The 17,446-nt window shown below is 39.9% G+C and overlaps 1 protein-coding gene across 1 annotated transcript in view; it reads right to left on the bottom strand.

The window, feature by feature from the left end:
* Positions 1 to 17,446, bottom strand: part of SPTBN5 (spectrin, beta, non-erythrocytic 5) — a 93,685-nt gene that overhangs the window by 59,703 nt on the left and 16,536 nt on the right. The window contains exons 12-29 of the mRNA XM_009999616.1: positions 16,716 to 16,907; positions 15,927 to 16,079; positions 15,251 to 15,381; positions 14,037 to 14,288; positions 13,092 to 13,379; positions 12,372 to 12,618; positions 11,583 to 11,722; positions 10,477 to 10,576; positions 9,613 to 9,783; positions 9,356 to 9,520; positions 8,372 to 8,598; positions 7,636 to 7,822; positions 6,527 to 6,727; positions 5,679 to 5,795; positions 4,894 to 5,057; positions 3,145 to 3,277; positions 2,200 to 2,345; positions 1,331 to 1,445 (exon numbers count right to left, since the gene is read on the bottom strand). Of these exons, the coding sequence (XP_009997918.1) occupies positions 1,331 to 1,445; positions 2,200 to 2,345; positions 3,145 to 3,277; positions 4,894 to 5,057; positions 5,679 to 5,795; positions 6,527 to 6,727; positions 7,636 to 7,822; positions 8,372 to 8,598; positions 9,356 to 9,520; positions 9,613 to 9,783; positions 10,477 to 10,576; positions 11,583 to 11,722; positions 12,372 to 12,618; positions 13,092 to 13,379; positions 14,037 to 14,288; positions 15,251 to 15,381; positions 15,927 to 16,079; positions 16,716 to 16,907 (3,129 nt within the window). The remainder of the gene's footprint in view (positions 1 to 1,330; positions 1,446 to 2,199; positions 2,346 to 3,144; positions 3,278 to 4,893; positions 5,058 to 5,678; positions 5,796 to 6,526; positions 6,728 to 7,635; positions 7,823 to 8,371; positions 8,599 to 9,355; positions 9,521 to 9,612; positions 9,784 to 10,476; positions 10,577 to 11,582; positions 11,723 to 12,371; positions 12,619 to 13,091; positions 13,380 to 14,036; positions 14,289 to 15,250; positions 15,382 to 15,926; positions 16,080 to 16,715; positions 16,908 to 17,446) is intronic.

A 17,446-nucleotide genomic window follows, 5' to 3' on the forward strand; every position in this document is an offset into this window, starting at 1 on the left:
CAGCAGGAAGAGACCAATATTTCTAGAAGAAAATGGTTAGAACTTGTTCCAGGCTAACTTAGGTGAAAACTAAAAGAACATTTCTAACCACTGGAGAAGTGTATTTCTGTAACAGACTGACAGGCTGGTTTGGGGTACCAACAACACATCTTGGTAAGGCACTATAAAAGGAGATGTATGTTGTAGTTGTCTGTATTATGATGGCACTGGAGTTTGTGACCTAAGTAAGACCTCCTAGTTCTATGTTCCTAGGAGAGATAGCTTTCTGTAGCAGGTATCTGACCAGGGTGCACAGGGAAGGTTTGGCAAGATAACTGAATTGCTCACCCACTCAGTAGTGAAGCTTGTTAACAAGATGCAATGCAAGAACTGTGTATGGGTTGCCTGGGCCAAACTCAGCATGGGGATTAACCAAGAGCTGGTCTGTGAAGTGTGTCTGAAATGCCACTTGTCACTGCCACAGAATTAACTTCTTCATCATTGAAGTTAAACATGCACCAGGTTCTGAAAACCCCAGCATGTATACAGTGAAATATTATGATGCTTCATTTTCCATTCATGACAAAGAAAACAGGAATAATATAGACCCTGGCAGCATAAGAAAGTGAAAAATCTACCACGCATAACCTAACAAAGCCCCGTTGCCTTGCAAACTTTCTGTATACACTCCATGAGGGAAACCACACCTCTTATTACAGGCAAGGGTGTGGTTTCTTTGTGAAATTCTTCAGGATGCTCAGATAAAACAGAAGACTGAAGATTTTCTTTGTGACTTTCCCCCCAGTTTTCACTCTGGGACTGTTTAAAATTATTCCCAGTACTAGGTACTAAAATTAAAGAAAAAAATGTTGGTCCAGCTTTTTGCATCAGGTCACATGACTGATTGCCTGACAACCTTCCAGGCTAATAATGGTCACTGTAATCCAGACAAACGCCTTTTTCACAAGACAGTTCTTTTTTCAGCACATAAAGCTACAACGGTGTACAAAGAAGAGCCACAGGGAGGCAGTACACAGTTTCTTAGTCCGGCCTAATGACTGCAAACAACGTTACTATATTCATTGCATAAGAAAACTTAGTTCAAGCCCTGGTCTTCTCGTTTTATCCCACAGATCAGCAACTCCACCTGCACCTGGTTTTGCCAATGGTTCTCATAAAGTGAGCAGTCCAGCATCTAAGTATTACCCAGGATTTATTTTTAACACTGAGTAATCAGGTTCCTGACTGAGATTTTTTTATGTCAGCAGTAAGCACCCTGGGAATTCTAAGAATACTCCACAAATTAAGCTGAAATGTTCTCATTTAATGAGGCTTCCCCAATATTTTTTACCTCAATATGGGCCAGAGCATCTGTCAGATCTTGGTAACACTTGTGGATCACCTCAGCATCTCTCAGCCGTTCACCTCGTAATCTGGTAATTTCCAACAGCTCCTCCCAGGAGTTCCTACAAGGGGGAATGGGGAAAAGAACCATGTAAAACATTCAAACTAGGAGAAAAGGAGATTAACAGTCTGAAGAAAGACTGAATAAAAAAACAAAACACAACACTGACTTACCTCATTCTTCATTCCTGCCATTAAATTCTGTTGGAGTGATTCTCTGAGGGACAGAATGTCTCTCACCCTGCTCTGTCCATGTCTTCCTGTCTGCTCCAGGCACTTAAATAAGGTCCTTTATAAGGTGCCCCCCTCCAATATGCTTTTCAGGTTTTATATTCAGGATTTGAGTGACTGAGTCAGACCCTACTGTTTCTTTATGCTTATCTTTTGGGCCAGCTTGGACCAATGTCAGGCATAAAAAGCTCAGAACATATAAGTGTTGTTCTGCAGAGTAGTCATGGGATTCCAATTTGGAAATCCTTTTTTTTTTTTTGCAAAAAAGGAGCAGCAAAACTCCTGGACTTTCAGCTAGGTGATCGTGTTTCAAAAGGCAAAGGAATTTCACTTATCCCTTATTTGTAAAGCAATGTACAGGAAGCCAAATCAGAAAGCAGATAATGTCTGCATTATAGTGATCTATTTTTAAATGAGTCATGACAGCAGCTCTGTCTCAAACAAATCCTCTAATTGCACACTAAATATTTTGCAATTAGAGAATTGGGAGGGCATGCCTTATCCTTTTCTAATTCCTCCTCACTTCTTCCTCCTCGAGGGTGAATTGAAAGCACAAGCATTACAGAGCTAACACAAGTCTCCTACCTTAGCTCTTTCTGCTTCTGCCGAATTTCCCGGGACTCAGAAAGCCCGGAGCTCAGCAAGCTGTCTGCCAGCTGTTGGAAAGCCACCACTCTTTTCCCAGCAGCTTCCAGCTGGTGACGGAAGGTGTCATACTTGGCACAAAGTTGCTTTTGAAGGAAACACAATAGCAAAAAGACAGTTTGAGTGCTCTCTTTTCCCAAACATACCTGCGCAGCTATCAGAGCACAGCCAAAAGACAGGTTGCAAGCTGACCATATTTGGAGATGGAGAAACTGATTTTACCTCCAAAGACCATGAGGAGCAACAAACTATTGGCAAAACATGAGAATTGGGATGCAGATTGGAGGCAGAAATATTATTACCAAGGATGGAAAAAATATTCAACATTAAATTAATTTAAATTATTAAATGGTATGTTTTCACTTTATCAATGTAAATGTGTATTCTCTGAATAATGTAGTCTAATTTTAAGATTTAGAACACAAGATATTTTTAAATAAATTATAAGAATGATGACCCTGAATGTCTATTGATTTCTAATGGGCTGACATTAGATTAGTTTCTGTGCCATGTGAAGAGGTATAGCTGTAGGTGTCTGTATGTTAGAATTTGTGAGGTAAAAAATCCTTAATAGAGACATCACTGAAATATGTGGTTATTAAAAAAAGAAAGGAGTTGCTCTCTGAAAGTGCAGACATTTTAGCATGTAGTTGATTCATGCAGCTCAGCCCCCATGGTAACAGAATATATGTGTTAGGCAATGCTGCCTGTCTGTCATTACAGGTCAATCCTTTCTGCCCACTCTTCACTCTTTTCCTATCTCCCAATAATTTGTACTTATTTCTTAGTCTGACTTACACATTTTCAGGGACAACTGTAGCATATTTTCACAGTTTCACTACACACAGTGTGGTTGATTTTTCATCTGTTACTCAAAAAACTCACCAAGACATGTTCATAACTATTTCCATAGTCTTCAGACCTGGCTGTTTGTTTTTGTTGACTGATCCAGTCTTGCAGATCTTCATATTCTCGTAGAAACTCATGCAAGACCAGAGTCTCATCCAGCTTCTTCCTTCTATTGGGGGAAGGAGACAAAATAATACAATATAACCAAGGCAATATAAAAGGACAACAGTAAGTAATTTTCTTCCTGTTAATACCCAAAGCCTCTCAGCATCAAGACTCATTCTCTTTAATGAAAGAGAAATAATTATCTTTATTTCTCCATACTGGAAATTACATTTGTAGGATGAGAGCTGCCAGCCAGCTCACTGGCTGAATTTCCTAGAAAAGCACTGTGCCTAGCTGAGCTCCCCCTGGTTTTGTTTGTTTGTTTGGGTTTTGTTTGTTGTGGGATTTTTTGGTTTTGGTTGGTTGGTTGTTTTTTTTCCCCTTCCTATGAGAATAACTTTCATTTTTTTTCCCTAGATCTGTCTTGATCTGTATTTCTAAAGATAATTGTAGTACTTATGAAAATGAGAAGGGAATCTTTCTAAGTGAGGATGGTACACCAGGAAGGCACGTGCTATGAAAGCCATTTTAGGAACTTCTGTTTATATTGCCTCTTCAGCAAAATTGCTGCAAGCTGCTGCATCATCTAGACTATCTTATAATACCACCTCATGTGTTACAGCCTTTCACAGTAAATAAAATACCAGTTTTCCATCTGCTGACACTTTCTGGCCATTGCGCAAATATTGCAGGAAAGATGGATGCTACTTCCCTGTTTGAATCATAAATGCTTATCACAAGAGGTGTAGCCTGCTGAGGGAGTATGGCCTGCCAAGGACCATGCAGATCAGAGGTACAAACCAGAGCACCCGTTAGGCATCATGAGACCTTCCTTAATCATTAATTAATGCAAAACATTTCTGTGTTCAACATATAAAACTGTTTTCATCTTTCTTGATTGAGTATTTATTTTTTTCTGAACTTTTTGTATTGATGCTTTTGTAAGTTGTAAACAAGATTAGAAACAAAAGGTAAAATACCAGCATTTCTGCTAGGCTTAATTATTCTAATATTCAAACTCATTTATTTGTTATTCTACTTGCAGATTCCCACTGGTTTTCGGAGTGAAATATTTTGTGGAGGAAAAACCTAAACCGTTCAGATATTTGCTTCTTCCTGACAAGTAACCAGAAGTGTTTAAAAACCCTGTGTACAAGCAAACTGTGCTGTTGTAAACATCTTACTTTAACAATAGCAGAAAGGAAGTGATATGAAAAGTAAATGACTCATTCAAGGATAAAACCCTTCCTATACTAGCACAGCCACTGGGCATAAAGGTAAGGAATGAAGAAATTTTCAAGCAACATTAAGGAAACATTCCAATAACATGTTTTCCTTTTGATAGAAGATTCCAAATATCACAAAGAATGAATCCAGCATTTCAAGTCACTTTACAGAAGGATGATGAAGGGTAAAGAGGAAATTTGGAGGCTTCAAATCTTCAATATGTAGCAGGATTTCCTGAATAAAACGCTGAGTTCATGCTTAGCAATAATAAAAACCTCACAAGTGCACAGAATTCTAATCTAGAAACAAGCAATTTCCTAAATACAATTGAAAAAGGGGAGATAATGGATGCAATATGAATTCCAGTAACTGGAGGCAACTGGAGATATCCTTTATTGACTTCAGTGGACTTTGAATTAAACCTAGGATCCACGGAGCAATTCCAGTTTATACCTTGCTGCTGCCAGTTCCTGCAACTCCTGGAGTCTTGAATGAACATGTTCCTTTGGTGCATCAACCTCAACGTACTGGATGGAGCCCGCAAGAGGAAGAGTTTGAGCACTTTCACTCAGTTCTTTCATCATATTTTGGTAAATGACAATCTCGTGCTCCAGTGCCTAGAAGAGAAAAGAGTGGATTGAGAAGAGAAAAGAGTGGAAAAGAGTTGTCCAAGGTATGCACTATTTGAACTTTTGCAGCCTCCTACGTTATAGCCATTGAGAAGTTAGAAGAGGATCAAAACTTTCTGGAGTATGTAACGTCTCCAAGATTTGATCAATTTTAGATCATTTTCTAGCAACATTTTTTTTAAAAAAGAAGTGTACCTAAATTCAAACAAATTAGGTAAATCAAGACAATTAGAAATTCCTGATACATTATTAGGCAAAAACAAATATTCCTGGAATAATATTCCATCTGTATCTTTGATTCTAGGAAAAAAAACAAAGATTCTGAGTGCATCTTTTGCGACTAAAAAAGCAAATACCAGATCAAAGTCAGTTTTGGCCTCAAAAGACCAAGATGAGAACGTTCACCATTCCCCTTTTTCCTCAAACTAGATTTTTTCCAACCATATTAGTAAGCTGCACTGATCTTTTCTATCAATCTATTTATCTGTAGATGCATGTCAATAAGAACTATCCTGTAGAGGGCTGGACACTTAAGTACCAATGAGACAGAAAATTTTACTGCTGCAGAAGTTCAGGCCAGCATGCAGAATTTAAGCAGAGAAAAAATACCTTATGTTTCTTGAGGAGTTTCAGTGTTCCATCTTCATCCTTACCATAGTCCTTGCTTGTCACAAGTGGATATTTTTCTGCTATCCAAGCCTCCAGGTCTGAAGTATTCATTAAAAACTACCAGGTAGAGAGAAAGTAAATTAGTTTCTACCTCTAGCTTTGAAAGACTCACGTCATTTTCTTTGACATAATAAATTCTAAATGGAGAGTGCACTGTAAGATTTACTGTGATGCTTTATTAAATAACAAATAAGGAATACTTAATTCCCCAGAAATACTATTCTGCACTGGTTTATCAAGATAAATATTTGCATGCATTTTTACTTTTTTTTAAGCAGGCTGCACATGGAAGTCCAGTGTCTTTGTTGAAATGAATAGGGCCAAAACTCCTAACTCTCTCTGAGAGTGTAAGAATGTTGTTAGTTCCTCAGTATCATTTTGTTTCCAGAAACATTGTTGCCTCGATCAGGTAAAGATTGGATAGCACTCGAGATCCCTTCTTTTCTGATTTCCTTGTCATAATTCTCCAGTATGAAGATCCAGCTGAGGATCCATTGCATTGTCTAAGTCAGTCTGGGGCTGTATAATGATATTGAGAGGAAAATCGTGAGTTCTACGTGCAATGCTAAGGGATGGACACAGAGTCCAGGGCAAAAATTTAGGACAGCAGCTCTACACTGAGACTGCATCCATTTCTGCAACCCAGCCACCCATTCCCATGAATCTGGCCTCAAGTAACTGAAGTTAATATCCATCCTAGCAAAGCTGTTTTATTATTTCCTTTAAAATCTTAGTCGTCTTGTTTGTTTCAAGAAGCTGTTGTGTAAACACTGTGCTGTAATTTGTACCTCCTGGAAGCCAACTGAGTGCTGCAGCTGCTTCATTCTTTCCTCACAAGCTTTCTCCAAGCCCTGCCAGGCAGTCAAAAGCTCCTGGCATTTCTCATTTATTTTCTGAGCTGATGGGTGCTGGCCTACAATCATTGTCTTCCCTTTATCCAGGACCCGCTGGACTTGCTGCTTGTGGGCATTCACTTCTGCCTGCAGTTCCTGGGAATGAGATGAAAGAAAAAAACAGGAATAAAGGAAGGGTATGTGAGGACAAAGAAATTCTATGAGCTGCTGGTCCTCAGAAAGACTGGCAGCTGGTGACAGCAGAAAAGAGTGCTGATGGGAAAAAATATATCCTAGAAGATTAATAGTCTGGAGGATGGTGAAAAGAGAGACACTGTCAGCAGTACCATGAAAATGATTAGACTCCTGCTTCATAAATCCTCCCAACTGATCTTATCACCTGTGTCATGGAACTTGCAATTCAGGTGTTGCAAAATCCTGTGTTGCCTGTGGTTCAGGGCAGCTCCAAGGTGCCTTTCTGGCTGTGAGGAACTGCTATCATCAACTCTCCAGAAATCAGTGTTAACTTGGCTATATAAATATTTTGACTATGGCTTGTTCAAACAGTACAGAACTAAAATAAACATTGAATAGCTGTTATATGTTCTTCTAGAGAATTTAGCATACACATACCTCAAGACTGCATGATGAAGCAGTAAGCATAGAGCTAAAATAGGATGAGCATGAAACAATCAAAATATTCCACAAAGCAAAACCATTGTTTGTTTGGGGTTTTTTTTCTATTTAGTGTGAGGTATACTAGCTTTTAATCCACTTTTAACAGGAAGATAGAAATCAGAATAACAATATAACAAAATATAACATATTTTGCAGTTTCCAAGGGAATTCAGCATTTGCTCTAAAAATCAGCACCACATCGCTGACTTGTCTCAAGCCACTGGAACCATTTTAGCTGGGCTAGTGCTGTAATCAGCCAATGTCTGTCAATCTTGCCTGCAACAGCCTTTCTGAAGGTAAAGGTGAATGGTGGTGGTGCTGGTTTGCAGGCTGAGGTGAAATGCAATGTGCCAACATGCTATAACACACTTGATTACACAAGTTACCTTGTGTTTTTGCAACAGGCTTTGAGCCACATCCAGAGACTTCCCACAGTTGGTGGAATGGACAATAGGCAGCCGCTCATTAATCCAGTTCAGTTCCATGTCATGATAATGGTAGAACTCATAGAGATCCACTGCAGCTTCCAGCAGCTTGCGCCTCTCATCAAGAGGTGCTTGCAAAGACTCAAACCTAGGAGTCATCCATTAAATATATGTTAAAACAAAGGTTTATCCTGATTCTGCCTAGGGAATTAGGCCATGATAACAATGTCAAGATTAGAAAACGTTGGACACTTCTTTGCAGCTACACTTCAATTATTAGTGCTGGCTGCACGTACAAGAATCTCTTCTCCAGAAGGATACTTTTGACAAGTAGACTTGTATGGTAACACTAAATGTAAGCAGAGGAAAAGGGATTTACACTTCTTGCCCTGTGATGTTTCAAGGAACTAGTCACGGCTGAATGTTGGATCACTGCACTTAGAAACCACTAGATGACCTACAGATAAGCAAAGGACTGGAGGAGGAGTGCAGCAGGTAAGTAGCAAGGCCTGACTGAGGTGGGTCAACAGGCATCTGTCTAGGTGAAGATCAAAGCACAGTTCTGGTATGACTGAGAGGAGAAATCATTCCTGAATATGGGTTAAACCTAATGAACTAATAGACATTTTCTAGAAGGTAGAATAAAAAGTGCTATTTGTTCACAAGACGTGGAGGCAAAGAGGGAGTGACACCTCACCTTTTCAGATATTTCTGTGTTTCATCCAGAATCCTCCGGGAGTCAAAGTGATTGGTGGCCATTTTCCTTGCATGAGATACAATAGAGTACATTTTCTCTGCCAGCTCATGTGTCTCATTTTCCAGCTGTCTATGCTGCTTGAGTAGTTCACGGCTGGAGCGCAAATCATGACCTGTCTCAGTTTCCTGAATAACTTTTTCAATTTTCTCTATCTTCTTTTTGGCATCCTGCCAGGAAGAGATTACAACACACTCATACTGACCTTTCAGCGTTATTTTCTTTCACTCAGTCCCTCCCATGCCAGCTTCCTGGACAAGTTTTTTTAATCTGTATGTCCTTTCTTAGTAATATGATGGCCAGGTGTTTTAAAGAGGCATTTAATGTGATTATTTTGCTTTACACACTATTTTGGAATACCTTTCTGTCTGAGACACTAAAGCACATCACTAAAAACAGTCGCTTTGAATTGTCCTCAGTGACATAACACAAAATAATCTATCTTCAAAGGCTTCAGGTTGTAACTACACCTCAACAGCTCTTCCGTGACATACTGGTATCAAAACAGCTTCACAGCACATCTTTTCTCTGATACAATTTGCCTGGATGACAATGTACTTAATACAGTGTCATGCCTCCAACACCCAAACTGACTCCAAGAAAACAGTTATGTTTGCACTGCTTTGACCCATGCAGACAGTTTTGACTGCTTTCCCAGTACAGGATGGCCACACAGATGCAATGCTAAGCCCAAGCTCAACAGCTTTGTGTCTTGATGCTGTGCTGGCCCTGTTGTCCTGCTCATAACTTTGGAGTGAGCTTGGTCAGCATTGCACTGGGTTTTCCCTCCTGAAACTGTAGACAAAATGGACACCTTTAAATACACTTTCGTTTGGATGGTATTCTGTTCTTTTTTGTGAGTACCATACAATAGAGGAACCAGGCTCCTAGGTCATTCCTTCCCTCTGTTTCCCATCACCTCCTAACCTCGAGCAGTTCCATGAGCTGTTCTTGCTGCCCAGCTTGTCTCAGCTTGTCACCTCGCTCTATCATCTTGCCATACAATTCCTTCCACTTCTTTTGAAGCTCTGACATCTTCTTCTGGATAGAAACCGCAGCATAATGGTTGCCTTGAATCAGTTGCTGTCCTCTCTGGAGAAACACAGAACATTTATTTTTTTTAGCAGGTCACCATTATGACGTCTGGGACAAGATACAACACTTAGCTCCAACACTGCCTTCACCTTTATCAGTGTTGCAAAGTGCTCCTCATTAGCCATCATTTCCTTCTCAGCAGCTTCATGCCTTTTCAGCTTCCGTAGCACATTTGTTGGATCACGATAGGATTCATCTGATGCAATCTTGTACTTCTCTTCCATCCATATCAAAAGCTCAGCAGCATCACGATTAAACTCCTTACAGAAACAAAAAGCATTCCATTAATTTAAATTCTGATTCTGTGTGGGTTTGCAGTGCATCCTTGCTGTTAGGATCAAGCTCTGACTTTTTTTTCTTTTTTTTCCCCTAATAGGTAGGAAATGTGATATATTTCCATATAAAAGTTGTTGTTCTTAATCAACACTCATAATCGAAGAGGAATGATCTTGAACCATTTGCGAGTTTTTAAGCCCTCAGAGTAATGTCTCTTTTTTTACCAAATGTACTAAACTGTTACCTTTAATTGTCAGTGAAGACTTGCATTTTGGGTAGACTATTTTAACCATTAAGTGGTCAAATCCTCTAGTATAACTTCATGTCTCAGCACTGGAAGCTAAAATTGGTGCCAAAAGTACACTTACTATAAGTAACTGTGCCAAATTATTAACTCCCAGAACAATAATAAGTAATGAGCAGAATAAACTTATCCAGTGGCCAAAATATTATGTTGATATTTTGCATTTAATATCTCCATTTTTGTTTTGGTATTTTGCTATGGTTATGGCTTTGTAAGGTTTATCACCAATGCATCCAAGTGAAATTCTCTGTCTCAGAGCCAAAGAGAAGCTGCAGTAGGAATGCTCATCAGTTTGAGATTTGTCCCATATCAAAAGAAAGGGTAAAATTACTTCACACATGCCTGACCAAATCTGCAGTATCAGTCCTTTTACCTGCAACTCTAGAGAATCCAACAACCTCTGTTTTCTCTCAGCATTGCTTTGTACCAGCCGCTCCCACCTTCTCCGGAGAGTGACCATTCTCTCTTCAATACTATCGAGAAAAACAAGAAGTCCAATGCAGTACTAGTCATATTGGTTCCTCTTGGTTGCACTGTAGTCATGACTATGATATAAATGGAATCTAGTTCAACACCTCTGTGGCCAAGACTAAGGATATATGGCCCTTTCCCATGACCATGCTGTGCTCATCTGAAAAGCAGCTATTGCTTGCAAGCTGCTCAGGGTTTCTCTTTTGTGTGGCTCCACTACATTAGTGGATTGCAGTCAAGTATATTTGACTAAAACACCCAGACCTTTCTCTTTCCCAAACATTCTACCTTAACTAATACTCTTCTCTGTGATATAACTGCAATGAGGCTCTGCAATGGCCTTCTAATCATAGTACTGTTGGCAAGAAATCAGATCTTAAGAGCAGTTTTATATATTTGTGGAGTGAATTTTCAAGATGACATAGCTTGTGATCACAACAACATGGTCTTTTTGACCCAAGAGCTCCATTCTGACCCTTATGTTTCTAATTACTCTTTATGCAGAGGTCCCCTTGCTAGACTGCAGTTGTTCAAGCACAGGAAAGGAATTATGGATGACAGTTCAGCTTTGACAAAAGCATGAAGTAGCTACTCCTGAAGAGCTATTTACACCTGAAGTCTTCTGTAATTTTTTAATAGTAAACATTAATTCTAATATGTAATATTGATAAATGGAGGAAATTTTGGTTTATGTAGGCATTTAATGAGTTTAGAACTTTTATAGTGAAGAACTTTTAACACTGTATATGATTTATGATACAAGATTAATTGTTCTAGCATTCTCTCAAACACTACTTTTAACCTAAAGTATCACGCTTTTTTTTTTTGTCCTGAGAGCATAGAAGGGCTATTTAAAAAATAAAAAATAAAAAATCCCCTTTTCTCCCCTTCATCCAGCAGATCACAGCTTGCAGGTCAATTAATCCTGGCTCAGAGAAAGTTTTTCATCTCACCGTCATCAGATTGGATGGTTTATCAAAGCTAAATCAAAAAGGACTTTGGACTCACACATGAGATGCAAAATGCCTGCTCTCTACTAGGTTCACCCCATTTTCATTAAGTGCTTCAACTCTCTTCTTCAGCACCACCAGCAGTTTTTCAAATTCCTGATGTTGCTTCAGAAGGCTTCGAACAGCATCTACATGATCCTGCATTTAAGAAAGAAAATTCAATCTGGTCACATGCTGTTTCTGACACAATGAGAAAAGAAAAAAAAAAAAAAGAAAAAGGACTTTTTTTTCACCCTTTCAGGTAGGAGATATAGTGTGCATTTTGTTTATGCCTAAGGATGTTCAGGACTAAAACCAAGCAGCAGGTGTTCAAGGTTGTTTTGTATCTGGTTCTGTCTGATGTTTCCAGTATGGTTTCATTTTCACCTTTTAAGAAAAACTGCATTCTGAATTTACACCAGCACTCTGGCACATCTAGGTACATCAATATGAAAGGCCATTACTAAGTAAAACTTTATTCTACCAAGTTGACCCAAAAGTATCAAAGTTTCAGTTTCAGCTGAAAACATAAGAAAAAGTGAGATGCCACAACCTCCTCCCTCACTCACCTTTGAGTATTGCTTAGAGTTGTTTCTTTCCTTCATTTGCTTTAATGTTCTTAAAATGCTCAATGAAAATAAAAAGCTTAATGTTTTTAAAGTCAGGTTTTTACTTCACCAAAGTACTATTAATTATGTTCGAGCAGAAACCTTTTTTTTATTTTACTGGTTAGCCATAAAACAGATGTGTCAATTGTATATAAACCATATGACATGTACAAACAAAGCAACAAAGCTGCTGTACATACCCCAAGGTCATCCCCCCGGAGAAAGACTTCATGGCCTGAGAGAGCTGCATTGATACGGTCTCCTTCCCTATTAAACTTCTGCAATTCCAGACCATCCTGCAGCTTTTTCTGTTTCTGTTCCCACATTTTCTCCAGCTCTTTGTTCTCCTTGGTAAGCTTCTCCATAAACTGGTGGACATCTGTTGTCCTGCTGTTACTGGGTTGTTCATGGATTACTTTGTGCCCTAGCTCTTCCAGCTGCACAAATCTTCAAAAAAGAAAAGTGAGACCTCACTACATGAGGGAATACGAATTCTCTTTCATCACAGCTCTTTGCTGTCTTGGCAGTGTCTAGACATTAAGGTCCCTCCTCCCCTCCCTCCTTTTCACTGATGCACTGCTAGCCATAGTTGTGTGCTACAAACTGCAGCTGGTTGTTTGCTCAGGGATATGTGCTGGAAGCAGCAAGTGAGATTTCCCCATTTGGATTGAAAGCCCATATAAGCAGGCTTTCCCATCAAAAGGGAGAGGAGGTGGAACTCAGAATCTAGAACTTCATAACACTGCAGAAGGAGAACTGAAGATGATGGCAACTGGAAGCATAAGGCCTGAGAAGGGAAGGACGGGGAGAGCTGAAGTAAAGTGCCAATGGCAAGTGTTGGGAGAGTTTGTGGAACACTATTCTGAACATACAGCTCCTCCTTACCCCTCCATCAGCCATCAGGATAAGAATCTCTCTACCTTTCTTTCTGAGACCTAATTTCTTTCAGCAGGTCCTGATGTTCCTTCAGCAATTGCTCTGCAGAAGCCACGTCCACACCCATTTCTTCACTGCCCAGTTTCTCCCGAATGCTTTCTGCCCACAGCAGGAGCCTGCGGCTGTCTTGCAGGAAGGACTGTTGGTTTTGGGCCTGCTGCAGAATGACCCACTTCTTTTGGGTCTCCAGCTTGAGCTTTGCCAGAAGCCTCTCCATGTTCTCCACCTGCTCAGTGATGGCTCTGCTCTCTGCAGGGTTGGTGTCCTTAATCCTACAACAGTAAATAAAATAAATGCAATTTGATGAACATCTCAGGCATTTAGAGCTTGAACCAATACTCTTTAAAAAGAATGTATTTGGATATTTACACTTCAAGTAAAAAGAACGTCAGCTAAGGCAACAAGTGCCCCACACTAGCAAGAAATACTGATGTGAACACAGTGTACTGCAGAAAGTGCATCCCTGTGAAAGACTCTGCTAGCATTGTTGTGGTTCAATGTATATTCTTATTGTGAATGTGAAGAAAACTTAAAGAAGTAAAAAAAAAATAAATTCAATTTTCAAATTCAAACTTCCGTGCACAATTCTCTGCTCTTTTTCTTCCTTCATCCTTGCTTCTCCCAGTTACCCTCTTTTAGGACCTAAAAGATACCTAGTTCAAATGTGGAAGTAACCCCCGTTAGTAGAGATAATTTATTAGAGCCACAAACAATCCTGTGGTATTTATCCTCCTACAACAGTGAAGGCTGGAAGCAATAATTTCACCAATCATCCAGACATACTCAAGAGAGATGATCTCAGTCCAGCAGGCAAGTCAGTTCTTCAGGTTGCTAGGAAGAGAAACTTCAAGCTGCTCATTCTGCCACAATTTACAACATGATTTTAGAGAACTAGCAAATAATATGGTAAGAAAGAATGGGCTCCTTACGATTTTGCAACACTCCTCAAATATTCAATTTTCCTCTCTATCACCAGGACCTCTCTCTCAACCATAGACAGTTTGCGCTTGTCTGACTCCAGCCCAGCAGATGAGTTCCCTGGCTCCAGACTCATGAGCTGGACCATCTTGTTTTGCAGTAGCACTCCTATGCTCTGACAGTCCTGAAGAAACGTCCTCACATCAGCCACTCCAATCAGTTCAGCGCCTTTCTCCTCCTTCAGAACTTCCATGCTTTTCCACCTTGGAGAAAGAGAAAACAATTACTTGCATCTACCCTAAGACACTACCTCAACACTTGTCTTGACCTAGACAGCAGATTTGATTGATATCCATTTTCTGTTCAGAAAAATCTTGTATAAACATTTTACCAGGACTTAAGTGGGCTGAGGGGGTGAACACTAGCACTCCCCCACAACCTCATCTCAGTGCCACCTCAAGCAAGGGGACCCTGCTCATGTGACCAGAACACACTGGACACAATGCCAATAAACAATAGTGGTCAAAATCAGGATGTGGCTGTGCCTCTCAGTTCCAGCTGGGTGGCATGGTGCCAGAAGTATGTACAGACCAGATACTAAAAATGGTGAAGTTAAACAGGGTTTGTTGATCCTTTCTGTATTTGTGAGGGGCATCCTCACCCTGATGTTCAAGTAACCAAATCATCTGCTGCAGTACAGTAGAGACAAACTGCTCTGAATCCATCACTGTCACCTGTGGGTAGGTTCATGTTGTGCTTTAACACACACACAAGTTGCTGCATTTTAAATATATCAGTGTCAGAGGCCCCTCAGTCCTGAAGTAGGACATCAGGCTCAGGGGCAGCCTAGAACCAGTGCAGCTGAGAGCTGCCCCCTTCCCACTGGTGACAGTGGGGACAGATTCTCAGGCAGCTCTGAGGAGTGGGACTCACCTCTGGCCCTGGCTACCAACCCAGGCTTGCCCTGATTGCTTCCCTGTGGGACTGGCCCTGAACGCTGAGGCCTCCCCCCCCCTGGCTGCTCCCCATCCCAAAGTGAGCAGCCACGCCTGAATACAGCGAACCTCAGGCACAACCACCCCCCCACACATACCCCTCAGGCCAGTTCTGGAAGCTAAAAATCTATTAGACAGATATTCTCTCAGTGTAGTCTAGATTGGGCATGAAAGGTCATCTCTCTAGTTGCCCCCATGTGACAAACCTGTTTTATTAGTAACAACTTTACCTGCTGTTGATCTCTCGCAGCCAAATCTGGATCTCAGAATATTTGCTGGGACTGATCTTTCCATATTTAACAGCTAAGTTTTCAATATCTCCCAGCTGGCCTTTGCCTGCAGCCAGTTCCATTAAAAAGCTCTGAAGTAGGAAAGACACATGAATGAAGAACTTGAAGTTCCTCCATTTTTATGGACACAGTTCTCAATAATCTGTCATATCCACTCATCTCCCACTTTCACAGCTGGCTTCTCCATTTATCTGTCTGCTGAAAGCATACACACCTGCACATGTTGTTGCCCTATAGTCCTCCTGACCTTCCCTGCTGTGCACCCTGTGCCTATGCACGTATGTCTCACTCCACTGGGATGCAAGTGCACTGCAGGATTTCTTCATTATCTGGCATTTTTCTTCAAGTGGCATAAGAAAAACCACAAAAAAAATGTCCTTCTGTACCATGATACTTGTGCAGGATACCACATCCAGAGGAGAAGTTAAAGAAACATAATTACATCACCTTCAATAAGCTTTGCATAGTTTATATGAAAGAAATGTCTGATCTATGCATGGCTTCATAAGTTGAAATGAATAAAAAGACTCTCAGAACTTAATTTCTCAACTTTATCTATTCTCCCAAGGTCAATCTCATTTAAAAGGTGTCATCTGTAAGGAGGGAAAATGAGTACCTGGTACTTCTGCTGCATGACCTCCACATTGTCTGCTTGAGGCTGAAGAGTCCGGAAAATGTTCTCTTTATCTTTCATCCACGATTGAAATTCTTCGCAAGAGCTACAGAAGCGGTAATATCCAATCATCTCCTCCAGAGCCTTTTTTCTGTCCTGTGAAACAGATGAAGACTTAAGTATTGCTGTAGTAACTCCTGCTGTTCGAACAAGGAAAAAAAAAAAAAAGAACCTTGCATTTAAATTACACAAGTGGTAGCAGAAAGAGAGCAGAACATGCTACCTTAGGATCACAATAGTTCTTCCCAGAGCAACAATGTTTTCAAAGCATGAAAGATGCAGTTGGAGAGTCCTCAGCCCCTAACAGGCAGCAAGGTTGCTGTGCTAATTGCTTCTGATGACTGAAGATTTACCTCAGTCATCTCATGTAAGAGTCCCATGCAACAAGTTTTTATTGGTCTTTAAGGCAGCATTGTGGCACATGGGCGTGTAAAGTAATTAATGGAGAATGCAGATTATGATTGTTTGGGTTTTTTTCTGGTGTCAGGTAAGATAGCCCAAAGATTTAGGAGCTGCAGCAAGCAAACATTAGGGGGGAAAAAAATTACACAAAAGAATCCACTCTTCATAAAGTAAAAAGATTAGAAGGTATATGGGCAGTTTGTCAACATAAAATGTGTTTTGATACAAAACTTCAATGACAATCTCAAGCTTTGAGGTCCCACAGGATTTTGCATTGCTTTAGACTTCAATTTTTTTGTGAACTGCAAAGCATTGGAGGGGATACTATACCTCAGCCATGCTCTGTAGATTTTCATAAAGTGAATCTATTTCATCTTGGGTCTTCCAAATGTTCTCTGGGAAAAAATGAGTATCTGGACTGGAGGTTCCGGGAAATGCAGTTTCAGATGTCATCCAGGTTCGACTGAATGGTAGCTTAGTTGTGTTTTGATTTAAGTCACTTGAGGCTTCTGTCTTCACCATCTGTTAAGCAAAATTGAATTGAATCAATGGGTGAATATTTCTGATTTGGATAACAATTTCACATGGAGGGAAAATTTGGACTTCCTAGTTCAAATCACAGCATTCTGACTATTTAAACAAAACATTTCTAATATATGTTTGATTCTGTTTCCTTTGTTTTATTCTGAAAGAATGCACAAAGCAACAGAAAATAATTAAATTTTGTTTCAACAAGAAGTTTAATTTAGCTCATTTAAAAATATATTGATTCAGTAAAAAAAAAAAGTTATCATTATACATCTACATGAAGGTTGGGTTGGTTTGCTTTTAAATTTTGCAATTTTCAACAAACCAAGGAATCTAGTATGTTTACAGTTGTTTTTGTGGTGATGTTTTAGTGTCTGAACATTTCCAGTGCTTTTATTTGCACATTGATACCATGTTGTCACATGCTTTTTCATGTTTAGTAACAAAGCAACATGATTTGTTCTAATAAAATTAATGTTGGAACGATGAGGTAAAGAAAAGACCCAAAAGCAGTGCTCATAGCTTTCAAACTG

The sequence above is a fragment of the Chaetura pelagica genome, unplaced genomic scaffold (assembly GCF_000747805.2).
Source record: "Chaetura pelagica isolate M959 unplaced genomic scaffold, ChaPel_1.0 scaffold55, whole genome shotgun sequence".
NCBI lineage: Eukaryota > Metazoa > Chordata > Aves > Apodiformes > Apodidae > Chaetura > Chaetura pelagica.